The following is a 16,254-nucleotide window of genomic DNA, read 5'->3' on the forward strand; positions in this document are numbered from 1 at the left end:
GAGTTTGCAGATGCTGAGTGAGCCCTGGGCTGAGCTCTGACAAGCTGGGCCCAGCTGGGAAACTTGAACCCCGGCCCTCTGTCCGTGTAAACAGCAAGTCCCATGGTCCCCTTCTCTTGGACAATGTGTGAATCCCCAGGAGGCTGTGCTTTTGGCTCAGACCCGGGGTAATGGGCAGGCACATACCAGGCTAGGGTGTCAAGTCCCAAAGTCCTTCCTGCCCACTAGATGAAAGGGATGCTACAGTCCTTCTGAAGGAAGAGAGCCCTCATCGATACCTGGGGGCTGCAAGGGGCCAAGCCTCCAGGAGGGACAGTTGAGAAAACAATTCAGACAGTTACAAGTCTTAGGAACATGGCCCCCTTATAATAAAACCTGGCTTCCTGGGGAAGGTCGGTTTGTCCAGGAGGGGCATGGTCTACATCAAGACTAGGAAGATGTCTATAACTGCCTCTAAACAGAATTAACCAATTGTTTGTCCTTCTCCTGAGAGGAGCCTAATTCTGTCATGTGACAGATGTTCTCCAAAGAAAAACTGAACCCCTTGTCCCAAGCTTTTGTAATGTGACAGCGGTGCCCCAAAGGAATTCGGGGGAGCAAATGAAACCATCCAAGTGCAGACTCCAAGTCAGAGTCCAAGAGAAGTCAGCCGGGTCTGCAGCCTGACCCACAGCATCCCACCTCCTTCAGCCTCACATGGACCCTGGTCAGACACAACAGCTCTGCCAGCCTGACCCAAGGGAACAAGGAGAGGGGGGCACCAGGGGACACTCTCGAGGTTGGTCCCCATTCCTATGGTCCCCATTCCTATGGAGCTAAGACCCTGGTTCGGACGGGTGTTCTCACCATGGACTGGGCAATCAGCATCTCTAAAGCTCCCTCCAGCTGCACCATCTCAAAGATGGCTGCAAAACAAGTCATGGTTACAAAGCAAAACAAAATTGGGGAAAGGATTTCTTCCCCAGTGCAGAATAGGCATCAGCAAACTACGGTCCTCGGGCCAAATCCTGCCTGCTGCCTGTTTTTGTAAATAAGGTTTTATTGGCACATGGCCACGTGCATTTGTTTACAGATTGTCCATGGCTGCTTTCATGCTATAATGGCAGAATTGAGTCATTGCAAGAGAGACTGGATGGTCCCCAAAGTTTAAAATATTTGCTCTCCAGCCCCTTTTAGAAAAGTCTGACTCCAGATCTAGAAGAAGCCTGAGACTCCTTTTGAGCCAGGTCTGGCTGGCACACCTGAAATCCAGTGCTAGCCTGACATTTCTGCTGGCTTCTCAGAGGGTTCTGTTCACCAGGTAGGCAGGGTCAGTGAACATCTGACAGGACTCACCTGCCTCAGGAGTGAGGGGTTCCGAGAGTTCTCCTCGAACTTGGCCAGCAGCTGACTTGCCATGGACTTGACTTTGTTCTGATTTCCACCTTCTTTACAGCCCTCTTGATTGGAGCCCAAGCTCTGGCTAGGAAAGGCTGAAGGCTGCAAAAGCCAAATCAATGCATTTGTTGTTGGTTCTGGAACCCAGGTATCAAGGAGGGGGCCTGGGGGCTCACGACAAGGACAGTTTCCTGAAGAAGGGCACCCTCTGTGGTCTGAGGAAGTGAGGCAAAAGCAGGAGGCAATGCTCACAGGTGGGACGCGTCTTCTCAAAGACAGGCACAGCTAGGCTTGGGAGCCAGACACTTAGTGTTTGAATTCTGACTCTTTCACCTCCCAGCCCAGTGACCTTGGCAATTTACTTCTCTGAAGTTTCCTAACCTGTAAAATGTGAGCAGTAACCCACCTTCATGTGACTGTTGAAAAAGTCAAATATAATAATGAAATGATGAGCGGAATAGTTTTCAAAATATATCATGTGGCTGACAAAGGGTGAAGAATTGGGGGGTGAAGGAAGCAAGAGGGGATGTCAGTGAGGCAAGGCACAGGCTCTGGGCTTCCCTTCTCTCCTCTGCGCCCCACTCCCAATGGCAACGAGTCCTGCTCTGTTGTTGCTATCTTTAAAAAAAAAACATTTGAGATAATTTTAGATTGACAGAAAACTTACAAAGACAGCACAGATAGTTCCTGCGTACCGTAGACCCAGCTGCACCTAACGTTAACATCTGGAATAATTATGACACTATTATCAAAACTAAGAAATTAACACCGGCACAATACCATTAACAGAACTATAGACTTGATTCAGATCGGGCCAGTTTCCCACTAATGTCCTTTTAGGTTCCAGGACATAATCCAGGATCCCACACTGCATTTAGTCATCATGCCTCCTCAGCCTCCTCCCATCTGTAATGGTTTCTCCATCTTTCTCTGTCTTTCATGACCTTGACAGTTCTGAAGGGGACTGGTCAGCTATTTTGTGCAAAGTCCCTCCATCTGGGTCGGGCTGATGTTTGCTCATGATTAGCCCAGAGTTAGGGATTTTGGAGAAGGATGTAATGGAGATGAAGGGCCCTTCTCATTGCTTTGTTTCGGGACACGTGATATCGACACGACTTGTGACTGTTTAGATGTTGACCGTGACCAGTTGGTTATGCTGTTTTATGAAATGGAATCCTATGTAAGATTTTCTTAGCTCATCTGCTAAAATAAAACTTTAAAAATGATGGGTATCCAGTGAATGTCTGTTCCCCGGTACCATAGATCTGCTCCCATCAGCCTCAGAAATACAAATGGCATTGTCACTTCCAGAGGGTAGTCAGTTTTCCTGAGGAGACAATGAATTTCCCTCCCAGGAACAGATGTTCTCAAAACAAAGATATGTTCACTTAGAAGAAATTCATGGGAAGAGGCAAGCTGTAGTCAACTGTTTTTTGGGTTTTTTTTAAGATTCCCTAAGAGTAGCAGCCCCACGGGAAACCTTGTATGCACAGCCACTCTGAAGAGTTGGACAAACACAAGCCAAAGAGTCACTCCCTACTTCAAAGTGAGAACTGTAACTCTGCATAGCAATCCAGGCTTGAGTGTGAATAGGGCAAGTTTACTAGGCTGGTCACTGTTTGTACAGGCCAAAGTAGGCCAGGACAGTGGGTCGTGCAGAGCGGCCCTTTGCAGACATTCATGTGCATGTGAATCACTGGGGGGTCTCCTTCAAAACCAGATTTGGATTCAAGAGGTCTGGGGTAGGCCCTGAGAGTCCGCATTTCTAACCAGCTGCCAGGTGATACTGGTGCCCTTGTTCTTGGCCCACACTTTATGAGTAGCAAGAATTTAGAGAGAACCATTGCTTGGTTAAATCTGACTTAAGCAAAACAGCTGGCCCAGAAAACAGAGCCATTTCAGAAGGGGCAGGTGCAACCAGATTTCTTCCCACACTCTACATCTTGTGCTGCCAACAACAGAAACAGCACAAACACCCCCTCAAATAAGCCACAGATGAAAGGCAGGAGAAGTCTTCCCCGCGGGGATAAAATGTATCCAAGGGAAGCTTCTTGGGAGGAGGCGGGAGCGAATCACAGGCACTTAAGGCAGAGCCAATACCCGTAACTGGGGAATGGGATGCTTCTCCAGCCCAGTTCATCAGCCACGGCTTCTTCCTCTCAACTGTCTCCCTGTTCACTGGCTTCTTGCTCATGCCAGAGCCAAGAGCAGCAGTTCTTCAACCATATAAGATAAAAGAAGTTTCTTTCTAAGTCCTATAAATGAAGTATGAATGCATCCTACAAATGATCTCCCTTGCTTCTATGTCATCATTTTGGTATCAGCCAGTAGGCTAGCTAAAGCTGATATCCTACAGTTCACAGACAGTATCTAAGCTTGCTTTTGTGGAATTAGAATGGCTTTTTGGAATGAGCTATATATCTCAGGTCTCTTTACAGAGCTGCCTGGGGAAGCAAGAACTGATACTCTTTTTCTGATCAATTTTTTAGTAGCAGGAGAGAGACTCATGCTTGGCTTTGACAAAGTAGCCTGAAACTTTCTTCTCTCACCAGAAGGTGGCATTTGTGGGTGCTGGGACATCTGCTTTACAGAAAACACAAAAGGTAGAAACTAGGACTGGGAGAAAAGTGGGACTGCTGGTGCCTCTTTACTACTTACTATTAATAGTGATTATATCTTGATTACCCTAGGTGCCAAAGACCATGACTGGCATGTTATACACGTCCTCTTACTTAATCTTTAAAAATTCTGCAAAATGTCATCCATTGCAAATGCATCATCTGTGTTTTACAGATATAAGCCACACCCTGGGAGGGTGACATAGCTAGTGACCAGACCCAACTTTTTTCCCATCAAGCCAAGCTTGGAACCCAGTAGTTCATGAGAGAGGAAAGAAAGAAGGGCAGGGCGACTGCCATGGTCAGGAGGGCGGGCTGTGGCCACTGGCTGTCGGGAAACGGGCTTTGTGTAAACCGACACTGAGCACACGCACCTCGTCCAGGTTGTTGAAGCCTTTCCGCCTCCGCTTGCTCATGTCATTCTCTTCGGTTCGGCTGTCCACCTGTGATGGCCAGGAAAGCATGGTGAGCTCAGGGCTGTCAAGGGCTGCGATGCCAGCACTGGGGATCCAGCCCTGCCCGCCACAGCTGCTGGCCCAGGAAACAGATGGGCAGAAATTACCCTGCACCGTGACACAGGCTTTCGGCTCTGTTCAGGCACAGAGGAGGGAGCCTTCCCCAACCTCGGGAGCCAGGGGTTCTGTCAGAAGGGGGTGGGAACACAGCCCCCAAAATCATGTCAAAACATTCCAAAGCACAAAGAATCCCTGTGACATGGGCAGGGATTGTCTCCTTGTCAATGACCTTGGACTCAGAGTGGTCACAGCTGGGCCTGCTGATGCTGCCCCGTGGAGATCACCTCCTACGAAGAGGTGCCACTGGCTCCCCTCACAGGCAAGGATTCTCGGGACTTAGATCAGCTGTCCAGGAATTTGATGGCAAATTACGCCTGCCATTAAGCCACCATTGCAGCTACTGGTAAATGATATTATGTTAACTTCCAAGTAGCATCAGATATGGCCTGAAAACTATGGTGACCATACAGCCCAGTTTGCCCAGGACAGTTTGATGTATTGCTTTTTCCCCCAGCGTAATTATGAATAGTGCCCCCTTTCATTTTCAAAAATATCCTGGTTTAGACAACAAATTGCATGGTTGTCCCACTGATAACCCCTTACAGCCTACTTTCTTCTTCCAAAATCTGGACATTTAAATCCAGAGAACCCTGCCCTACCTAAGCCCATTGCATGACCCCTGCAAAGGCCACCCAAGGGTGCACTTGTGGTCTGACTTATCTCCTCAAGGGAAGGAGGGGGACTGCACAGGTTGAGCTGATGCCACGAGCTGGGGTGGGGCTGCAGGCTGGATTTAGTGCCTCGCCATGCACCCTGCTGGGTTAGCCTCTCCTTGACACCGGGGTTAGACCTCGAGCTGGGACCTTCCCCAAACGGCCAGCCTACTGAGGACCATGGAGCCGTCCCCGCCGACTATGCGTGTCCCTCCCTGGGGGAGCCTCCGACACCCTCAGCGGGGCCCTCCATAGCAGGGCCAGATTAAATCCCAGCCTTTGTTCCACACTGGATGCAGCTGAAAGGGCTGCTGGCTACCCTCTCCTCTCAAACCCAGGCATGCTGCCCAGTCAGCCCCACACATTCTCACCTTGCCCCATCACAGAGGATCCTTCACCTCCTGGTTGTTCTAAATCAACAGTGATGTTCAAAGCCCCCAGCACGCAGTCTAGTGTGTACTCAACTTACTTCCACAGGCAAGCACCCGCTCCCCTGCACTTACACTCCCCATCACCCCGCCCCTCCTCCTATTTACCAGCACCTTAAAAAATGTTTAAGACAAAATTAACTACAGTTTAGTCACTGATATTTGTTCAAAAATGTGACCCTTCCCTTGCTCAGGCAGCATAAAACAACAGATCAAAGGGCCTCGCCTTCCCTTCAACATTTTCCTCAGCTTCTAATAAATCATTATTCTGTGAATGGAAATGATTTCAACCCAAATGTCTGGGCAAACACCAAGAGAAACAGATGACCTTATTTACAGCATCGGGTCCTAGAGGCCCAGGCTGTCTGGGTGCCTGGCTCCACGGCCTGTGAGCCCTGCACTGGCCCGGAGACGAGCCTGTGAAAGTACAGGGTTTCCTCCCAACAAGAACACTTCATGCATCGTCTTAGGGGTTTCTGTTGTTCTTCTTGTTTCCATCTTAAATGAGGACTTGGCTTTTCCCTCAAAGAGCAACACATCTTACTCTCTTGCATTCAGCAGCCCTGGCTGTGACTGGTCCAACTGAGCCTGCCTGGATCCAAACTCAGTACGTTAGCCGCAGGCTCACAGAAAACACTCCTGGGGGGAGGGTACCCAGCAGCAGCGCCTAAGAAGACCCCCAAATCCTTGGGGGGAGGGGTGAAAGGAAGTGGGTGGGGCAACATCAGCTCCTCTGATTCAGCCAGACCCCTGCGACAATAAAATGCAGTCTATATGGTTAGCAACATACAAATACAAAGGGTCTCTGTTCTTCCTTATGGATTTATCATGGAAGCACTGATTCTCAGATAAGAGCTAGGTTAAAACAAAAAGCTTGAGAAAACACAAATCTAGAGATTTATCTAATTTTTTTCTTATCTGTATATCACTATTGGGGAGCCAAAAATGTTTCCGTAACGCCCTCTCTTTGGTCTCTGCTTAGCACTGTAGAGAACTGGGGTGCAAGGGGGAAGAAAATACTTATTGTGCCCCGAGAGAGTATGAGAATAAACAAATAACTCACTTTCTTATTAATTTTTCCTGCCCTTTCACCCTAAGATACTTTCTTGTCATTATTTCCCAATGATTTGAAAGATTCTATATACCAAAAGGCATTCATTATAAACTACTTGGTGTTCTCCATTAAAAAAAAAATCAAAGACATATGTCTACCAATCTCATCATTTATTTGATCAGCACAAGATAATCACGTTCCCATACTGCCTGACTTAAGGTGATTTTAGCCCCAACTTTATATTTAGTTAGCTGGTGGAGAAATTCAGATCCAGGTCATAGGAAGAGAGGTTGGCCATTGTAGGCAGTGTCCTGAGAGTATACTGGCCACCATGATATTTAGAAAGATGGTCAGTGACACTGGCAAGAGAGCTCTTCCCTTCAATGGCGGAGCAGTATGGAGCCATGGGATCGAGTTCTGACACGAATTACTTCCCGGCTAAGTGACCTTAGGAAAATCACCCAACTCTTCTGACTTTAGTTTCCTCACTTCTAAGATACTATACTATCTAGCTCATAAGTAAGTTATTGTAAGGATGAACAAATTCATGTATATAAGACACTTCTTCTCCTCTGAAGTGCTATATAAGTGTTAGACATTTTAAGTTAGGTTAGTGCTATTCACAGAATTAGAAAGTCTGAATTCTAGTTCTGGCTTTGACATTTACCACCTATATGGCACTGCATTATAATCTCCCTAAGACCAAGTTTCCCCATCTCTAAAACTGGGATGAGAACATGTCCCCTGCCTTCCTCAAAATGTAACAAGAGGAGCAAATGCGCTATGACACTGTAAAATGCTGGATCCATCATGGTTGCAGTACGGAAGCCAGTGGTCAACCCAACTAGTTTTACCGTTTTCAGAAAACGAGCATCTTCATTTAGTCAGTATGGGATGGGGACCATCATTTACAGAGCCCCTTCCATGTGCCAGAGAAGGAGCTCAGACCTGCAGCTCACACTTGTTCAACGTTGTCTTCACAGCAATGCAATGTTTATGTTATTACAATATTTTGCAGACAAGCTGAGGAAATTTGAGAGGTTTGAACACGTGCTGAATCCCCACCAGACCCAAATACGTATTTGTCATCTGGGCTTCAGCTTACATCCCCATTCTATAAGTCAGTGCAGAATCCCAGGCTGCAGTTACACAGAGAACAGGAGAGCGATCACCCTCAGCAGCGACCTGCAGACCACAGGTGCCCAGGGTGGGATGGGGGCGGGCACCCAGGGTGGGATGGGGGCGGGCACGTTGCTTAAGCCCTGTGCTAACTGACCCAGGCAGCATCAGTAACTGGGCTGACTCCCTAAGCCGTCTGCAAGTCTCTGAAGACTCGTACTGAGAAGTACGAGAACCCTAGTGGGAGTTTTGGCTGCTGGGTGGGTGGCTCTGTGAAAAGAGCTGGAGAAGGGGAGTGAGAGGAACTTAGGAAGTCACACTGGAAGGTCAGCTCCCTCCAGCAGAGACCTTGGCCCTCTTTGTTCACTGCTGCGCCCCCAGCACTGAGAACTCAGCATAATACGGGGACTCGGTAAATCTGTGTTGAATGGAGGAAGCACTTTCTTACATAACTGCTCCTGGATCTTTGGAAAGTATCTGTGAAGGAGGGTCAAGGAGAAGAGCTGGGAGGGGGACCCTCCAGCTCAGACCAGACACTGATCTGAGTCATGCTTTGTGAACCCCAAACCACCAGGGTCAGCGCTAGACGAGGACTTGGATCAGAATCAGCCAGCCGAGCAGGATAAATCCTGGGGCCACCCACCTGTCTTCTAGGATGGGCTTTCCAGGGACAAATGACAACTTCTGTGTTGTGTTGTCCCTCAAGGAATGGGCCCAGAATGGGGAAAACAAAGATCAGGCACCTCAACTATGTATGTAATATAATATGTGTCATAACTGAAGTGGACAAAAATCTAGGCATTACCCACGTGTGGTAAGACGAGGTGAGCACAGGTAGCGTGTGTGTGTGTGTGTGCATGCACTCACATGCACACACAGGAGACAGAGACCACATATGTGTGTTCAGATGTCACCTGTGAGCCTGGTGACAAGAGCTTTGGAGTCTCTAGGAACTGTCCCATGCTACAAGGCTTCTAGCTGCTGACTGGGACAGAGGCAGATCTGCAGCAGACCAAGGGCTTTTCTTTAAGAGGAAAACAGAATCCCTAAGCTCTTCTCCTCCTCCCCAGGCGTGGGCCATCCAGTCTTCAGAGATAACCAACCCCAGTAGGTTACCACTCTCCAGAGGTACGACCCCCTTGGCGTGGAATGGGAAAGTCATTCTCTCTAAAATAAACAAGTTTCTGGATGGAGGAAGAGCCTTCAATTTTGCCCAAAGTTGTTCTCTTTTGCTGGAGTTTGGATGTTATCAGGAAAATAAGATTAGGGAGGAAAGAAGAATTTAACACCAACATCAAAAACCAGGAGGGAGAGAGACTGTAAGACTGGCTCAGGAGAGAAACAATGAGCCCTCTTCAGATTAAGAGGCCACATGTGAACAAAGGTGGGCTGCTCAATCCCCGCATCAAGATGGTCCTCTGAAGTCAGTGAGGGGGGAAGGAGGGGAATGGAGGGACGAGAGGAGGGGGCGAGGTCAAATACAGATGCACCTGTACATACAGATCGTGTGTCTGAGCTCTGGTGTACAAAATCATGCAAGCGCAGCCTAGCCTGCATCTCCAGTCCGTAGGGGCACGTGAACCAGGGCAGTGAAAACTGCGTGTCTAATTGCATTGACATCTTCTTGTATAACTGCGGGGGAGCCCCGTGTATGTGTGCAGTTTCCAGTCTCCTGTGCAGACCTCCTCTGTGCGTGTCCAGGGGCAACCTGGAGTGGACTCAGTACTCTTTGGTCATGAGACATGTTGAGACCAAAGAGCATTGCAAACAGATTTCTCCAGACCAAAAAAGGATCCAGATATAAGAAGAAGACACATTATAGAAAGGGGAGAAGGTACTTTGCACGTGGTCGGACCATTGCACTGGCGTTGAGTGGTGGACAGTATATGCTGGGGTGTTTTAGTGCCAGGGCAGAATATGACCCAGTGGCCCTGCAAACCCACCAACCCACCAGTTTGAGGAAAAAGGGTGGGACAACTAATGCCCACACCAGGCACTTACTTCAATGACCTAACCTCTCTACCTATCCGAGAAGCAGGGCAAACTTTAGACATTAACTGGGGCCATGGGAGGGAATCAGATCTGTGGATTTTAGCCGCTCTCAAGATGCGCAGCCAAGGAGCACACCCTGGAGGAGACTGGACGTGGGCCAAAGTCAGCCAGGGCTGGGCCGGGCAGAGCCCACGCATCCCCGCTGCATTTGCTAGCAGAGCCAGGACAAAGTGGAGTGCCGCTCCGGCGCCCTCAGAGGGCCTGGAGGGCCTGGCTGACGGCTGACTTTTGACCATTCCCACCTCCTGAGCCAGAGCTGGCCAGGCTGTTTCACTTCAGTCACTCTGTAAACAGAGGTGTAGTGAGTGAAAGGTTTAAACATGCCTCTCCAGTTCCCAGCTGTGGGCTAAGTGGTGGAAGGAAAGTGGGTGAATGGAGAAAAGTGATAAATGTTTGGCTCAGAGAGCTTCCAGAAAGGCTGCACTGGCTTGCCTGGGATGGAGTAGCCCAAAGCAGGGGTCCTCGGTCATCAGAGGAAAAGCAGCTGGGCTGAGGTGGGGCAAGCCGACGACTGGGCTCCGGAAGACAGCTTTCGCTCAGTGTGACCTACGGTGGGTCACGGCATCTCCCACAGAGGCTCTGAGTGGGGCAGCTCGGGGAGCAGAGGGGCACAGGGCAGTGGCGTGCAGCTCAGCCTTTCAGCTGCTCTGCTTACACCCGAGCTGACCCGCACACCTGCCCTCCCCAGCCCCCGAGCCTGTCCCTTCCTAGAGACAGGGCGTGTAGAGCACTAAGTACCCAGTTCCTAGAGTCAGCACAACCGCTGCTGCCTTCCAGGGAGCACAGCCCTCAGGGGAAAAAGTGACCACTGATCACATAGCCCAGGGAAAGAAAGGAGGCCATGGGGCCCCAGCCCCACCCTGGGCAGAGGGGTTGGCAGGACAAGGCATGACTGGCCAGTGGTTAAGAGCCTGTGGCAACCCAGAGACACTGAGACGCACGCAGAGGCCTGCAGCCCTCTGCCGAGTCAGTGGAGGGAAGGCAAGCTCTGTGCGAGCCCCTGCAGCCTAACATCTCTGGGCCTCCACTTTTTATCTGTAAAATGAGCACATCAAGCAAGGCAACTTGTATTATACCTTCCATGGAGATGTCGTCATTCATATTACCCTGTAATTTCTCGTTAGGCCTGTGGTTTCCAAACTGCGTACCAAGGCACCCTGTGGCACCAGAGTGAACTCAGAGAGGAGCCGCAGGATAGCTTAGATTTTCTAGGGAAGCATGGTGATGTCTGTCACACACCTTGCAAAATTCCCCTACCAAGTTATTTGGATATAACTACTTAACAAACGAAAATTTCAGGCATTTCTTTTGATCTGGGGGCAGTGTGAAAAAAAATTACTAAGACACTAAAGGTGCCATAAGTTGGGAAAATTTGGGAATCTCTTTATTAGGTTCTGAGCTCCTCAAAGGCAAGGTCCATATATTACTCACCTCTGTATACTTGCTCCCCTCATCAAAAACAAACAAAACACTCAGCCTTAAAGTTGGCATGAACAGGGCCCAGTAAACATTGTTGAATGAATGAATAAAAAAAATGAATGGAACAGAATATGTAAATGTAGCCTCATCATCCACTTCTGCTACTAAATGGCCGTCGTGTTCTTGATCTAAATTGCTTAACAAAGTGAGATATCGTGTCCATCTCCCTGCTTAGGAGGCAGAGTTAATCTGACTGACTTTTAAAAATACTCACCAGCATGTCCTCTTTGCTCTCTACCCTGCCCTTTCTATAACCACGTTGAAGGCACTGAAGCTGGCTACATGGTGCAGGGGAACTTGACTGAGTTCTACTCATATCTTCCTGAGCACTCGATCTGGGTAATTTATCAGCATAAACAGACCCAGCACGTGGCATCTCCCTTCCCCTCACCCATCCACGTGTAAGAAGAAATTAAACAAACCCAGGCCGAAACTTACTCGTGGAGTTCTCTTCCTTGGAAACGTGAGGTTGAGATAGTTATGAGAAATGGATGATTTGGCCATGCCAAGGTCAGCGTTCTCTCCGTAGTTTTTGCGCCAAGCATCTGTTAGGAAATAAAAGTAAGACTGAGATCCAGATCCTTCCACTGCTCCCCCAGAGCTCACGGGGTGTCACTGAGACAAGGCCCCTCCAAAATAATTCCCTCACCCCCAACTGAAGCTGTCAGTGGCCTGCACAGAGGGCTGGTGCCACTCTGTCAGTGATCTCCCGGTGACAAGGGCAGATGCAGGCCAGCCCCATGTGGCACCTGCCACACAGGACCCACTTACATACATGGTTCTGGGTCCGTGAGGTCCACCCTCAAAGGCAAAGGGAGGGCAGGGGTCAGCCCCAGAACAGAGGACATCAGTGTGAAGAGCAGCCAGATGTGGGCACAGGGCAGAGACGGCTCAGGGGCTGGCAAAGCCTCATCCTGAAAGCAGGTCCTTACCCACGGGCCTCAGCGGGGTGCCCCGGAAGAGCTCATAGAACTTGGAGAGGTACATGACCATGCTGAGCTTGTCGGGCTGCGGGGCTGAGGCCATCTCTTTGCCCGTGGTCACTGGGGGGATGCCAAACTCACGCTCAGCCACGTCAAATGCCAGCTGGTTGTTCTCCACAGTGTCATCTTCATTCAAAGAGTCAAAGTTGCTGGAGAATCAGAACAAGGTGAAGTTTTCGGAGAGGATGCAGAGGGTTGAAGAGCTGAGCACACTTAGCCATAAGGAGCACTGCAAGTGACAATGCCCTTGCTCCAATCCCTCCACCGCTACCCCCCACCCCTCAGGGGGGCTCAGCCAGAAGACGCTAACCCTGTCCTCACTCAGGGTGGAACCAATCAGATCTGGGCTATGAAAATGTCATCTGCTACCTGGGATGAAAAAAATCAGAAAATAATTGGAAAATTTATGAACTACTTTACTTTTCAATAGTTCCCATTCGTTCTTTTCCTTTTAATTACAAAAGTGATATGGGCTTCTTGTAAATAAAAGAATCAAGTTATATAAAGTAAGAGGTGAGAGCCTCATCCCCTTCTCAAGGCAACCTCATTTCCTAAAGTTACCAATTGATAAACTTTACTAGGTTTCCATCCAGCCTTCTGGATGGATTTGCTCCTGGGTGTGAGGTTACACTGCAGTTGATTTAAACACAACATAATAGATGCATTGTGCTTTCAACATCACAAAGCATTTCCACAAACAGAATCCAATCTTCCTAATGACCCTGCCATTATTCCTGATTTATAGATGAAGACGGCAAACTCAGAGAAGATGAGGGGCTTGCCCAACAGTATACAGCTAACAGATCTGGGTCACAAATCTAATTCTTTTGGCTGTAAAACCCTCAAGCTGGTCCCCAGAATTACATCTTGCCCATAAGTCCTCTCTTGAGGGTAGGGCTCCAAGGTGTGAACACTCAAATTTCCCAAATGAAAGGGGTTTGGTGTATGAGTGCAATCAGTTACCGAGCCTGAGTCATTCTGCTCCTTACACAGAAGGAACGCAGATCCAACAAGTTGCTGGCAGAATAATCAGTGCAAAGGGAAAAGAACAAGCCAAAGAAAAAATACAAATTCAAAGTATGCAAAGAGAAATACTGATCTACGTGCTGAAGATTCGTATCTAGAACAGCCCTGGTCTCCCTTGTCTCCAGGGTCCCCTTGGGCCATGAGGGGCTTGCCAGGTCCAGCTGAGCCCCAAACTCACATCAGCTCAGGCCGGAAGCGGTGGATAATGGCACACAGGGCCAGGCCACTTCGCCAGGACGTGGTCAGGTCTGTGACGTTGACATGCTGGTAGCCCTTGGTCTGCTGCTGGCACCAGGTTAAGAGCTTGCTGGGCCGGATGTCTGACTCTGCAGCAAGAGGAGATGGACAGTGGTGAAGCGCTCTACAGAAATCTCAGCAGCTCCCCTGGGGACCTGCTCTGTCGGCCACCACGGGTGGGGACCAGGAGGAACAGCACTGAGACAGGGGCTGTGGGCACAGCTGCAGCCTCCTGAGGGGGTCCTGTCGAGAGCATGCAGGAGGGCAGGATGTTGGGACAGGAAGCATGCTCTCCTGCAGGAAAGAGTTCCTGAGACACCCTCTGGCCAGGTCCTGGTTAGAGGCTAGGAACACAGAGGTGAGGGTGACGTGGACTCTGCCAACAGCATGCTCATCTTGTGGGGAAGACAGACACAGAAGTGGGTGACAATAACAGAGAAACCCAATGCCAGGGGAGCACATGAGTGGGCTTGCCAGAGTCTACCAGGGCAGGGGAACTCGCCAAAGAAAGGGTCATGGAGGAAGTGCATTTGACTGCTTCTAGAAGAGTGTCTAGGACAGAAGGAGATCTCCAGGAAAACAGAAAGGACTGTGCCGTGGCAAAGAATCTAGAGAAACCTGCTATGTTATGTGACATGGTTTATTAAAGGCCGGCAGCAGCAGGGCGTGTGGGTGTGGAAGGCAGGGAGGGGTGGCTGGTGAGGCTGAGTTTGCCCGATGGCGGGCAGGATGCAAGGTCTGGGCAGGCAGTGGAAGCCAGGTGTGTCTTTAAGCAGGATGGTGACCTGAGCACAGCCGGGTGGACGCTGGGAAGCTGGTCATTTCATCACCCCTTCCCTCCACACTGAGCACCAGCCTGTGCACAGCACTGTGCCAGGCCCTGGAAGCCCAAGAAAAGAGTGAAGCACATGGAGCTTGTTATCTAGCTGGGGAGACAAGACTTCTCATACTGGAAACAACAGGATAAGAAAAGCAAGTCCCAGGGAAGTCAGTCCGGTTCACTTTAATGTGTCAAGCGCTCGTCTCTAACCCACTCAGTGATCCTGTGTTTGGTACTGTCTTTGTCCCGGTTTTACGGATGAGGAAACTGAAGTGCAGAGAGCAGAGGCACCTGGCCAAGGTCATGCAGGCCACTGGATCAGAGCCAGGCTGGCTGCAGGGCCTGTGCCCCAGTGGCCACCCAGCAGGTCTCCTCCCTGCAAAGCTGGGGTCCCAGGAGGGCCACTTACCCCGCCTGGAGAGGCCGACAGATCTCCTCACTGAGCCCAGCCTCTCAAGAGGGCACTGGTGCAACTCTTTAGTGATGTACAAATGCTTCACCTAGGAGCGAGAGAGGACACACAGCTGTCTGCTAGTTTTCCCCCAAACCCTAGTCGTTGCAGGGCCGCTGAACCCACCCCACCCTCTCATCAACACTGGCTGCCCTTTTCCTCTCTCGCCGAAGGACATGACCTTCAGCAAGGGAACCAGCAACTTGAGACAGAAGTGGATCTGTCATCCACCCAAACGTGGGGGAACTCAAGTGTGAATATATGTAATTGGCTGATTTTTAAAATTCACACCATTCTTTGTGCTATTGACTGAAGAGGTCAGAGCTTGTGTGACTCTTAAGTCGATGGGAGAAAAAATAGACTCTAGGACCTCGGATGGAAAGAACTTGATATTTGATCAAGCAGATTATTTGAGAGAGGTATGCTCAGCAATGCATATGCTCAGTGACAAATAAACATACGTAAATACAGGTACATATGTGGACACACACTTACATGTGTTCTAGTTCTCTCCTGTTGGCTAGAGAGATGCTGACTCTACTTTACTCTGTGGCTTTCCCAGAGAGAGGAATTGGCCTCAACCTTTGGGCCAAGAGGCAATGGGTCCCAAGGATGTGCCAAGATTTTAGGTGACCCCCCACTTCTCACCGCTCAGTGGCTGGTGACCCACACAGGACTCCAGGCAAGGCCTTACCTGATGGGGCCTGACGCAGTTTGAGTTGAGGTTTGGGTACCGCGTCCCCGGGTCCAATGTGTACTGCTCAAAGTTCTTGTTGATGTTCTCTGGGGTCGTTTGAGGTAACAGTCGGTAAAGACTTTCTCTGGAGGAAGGCAGAGCAGAGAGGTCAAGGACTGCTCTTGCAGCCTCCCGCCTTCTCTCCACTCCTCCCCTCCACCCGCCTTCCCCTGCTCCCAAGAGCTTCTTAGATCTGTGTTTGCATAACCCTTCCCAGCAATGCCTGGCCCTCCTGGTTCTCGAGATCTGCAAAGCGGGGGAGGGTCAACACGGTCAAGGGGAAGCAGGAGGGACCCTGGGAGATGGTGAGGCTGGCCTCCTCCCCAGGGCAGAGGGCAGGGACTCAGAGCTGGCAGGTCAGAGACCTGCGGTTTTGCTATAACTGCCACTCAGCCACCCTGCCTCCTGTGGCTGGTCCCCCATGACCACAGGTCTCCACACCCAAGACCAGCAGGGGACCGTCCACACCCGCCAGCCCTGACTTATCCTGGTCCACCAGCTGTCACAGCCACGTGGCCAGCAGCAGGAGTCTGGGAGGAAGCCCGGGATCTCAGCAGCAGAAGAGGCCTGGGAGGTGAGAGCACCCAGCCCCCAACAGAGTGGGACTCAGTGCTGCAATGGAAGCTTCCCCTAAACCTCTTCTGGT

At 50.0% G+C, this 16,254-nt stretch overlaps 1 protein-coding gene across 8 annotated transcripts in view; it reads right to left on the reverse strand.

Annotated features, from left to right (window-relative positions):
• The window catches only part of MICAL2 (microtubule associated monooxygenase, calponin and LIM domain containing 2), a 219,578-nt gene that overhangs the window by 96,378 nt on the left and 106,946 nt on the right, over nucleotides 1-16,254 (reverse strand). For all 8 annotated transcript variants that reach the window (XR_003004813.1, XM_024757127.1, XM_024757126.1 and 5 more), the window contains 7 exons: nucleotides 15,567-15,693; nucleotides 14,831-14,921; nucleotides 13,543-13,690; nucleotides 12,288-12,487; nucleotides 11,794-11,900; nucleotides 4,370-4,438; nucleotides 1,336-1,479 (listed from right to left, as the gene is read on the reverse strand). Coding sequence is in view for 7 of the 8 variants with exons in the window: in XM_024757127.1 (XP_024612895.1) it covers nucleotides 1,336-1,479; nucleotides 4,370-4,438; nucleotides 11,794-11,900; nucleotides 12,288-12,487; nucleotides 13,543-13,690; nucleotides 14,831-14,921; nucleotides 15,567-15,693 (886 nt within the window). In the remaining variant the exon portion in view is untranslated. The remainder of the gene's footprint in view (nucleotides 1-1,335; nucleotides 1,480-4,369; nucleotides 4,439-11,793; nucleotides 11,901-12,287; nucleotides 12,488-13,542; nucleotides 13,691-14,830; nucleotides 14,922-15,566; nucleotides 15,694-16,254) is intronic.

Source organism: Neophocaena asiaeorientalis, unplaced genomic scaffold, assembly GCF_003031525.2.
Source record: "Neophocaena asiaeorientalis asiaeorientalis breed wild unplaced genomic scaffold, Neophocaena_asiaeorientalis_V1.1 scaffold504, whole genome shotgun sequence".
Classification (NCBI taxonomy): domain Eukaryota; kingdom Metazoa; phylum Chordata; class Mammalia; order Artiodactyla; family Phocoenidae; genus Neophocaena; species Neophocaena asiaeorientalis.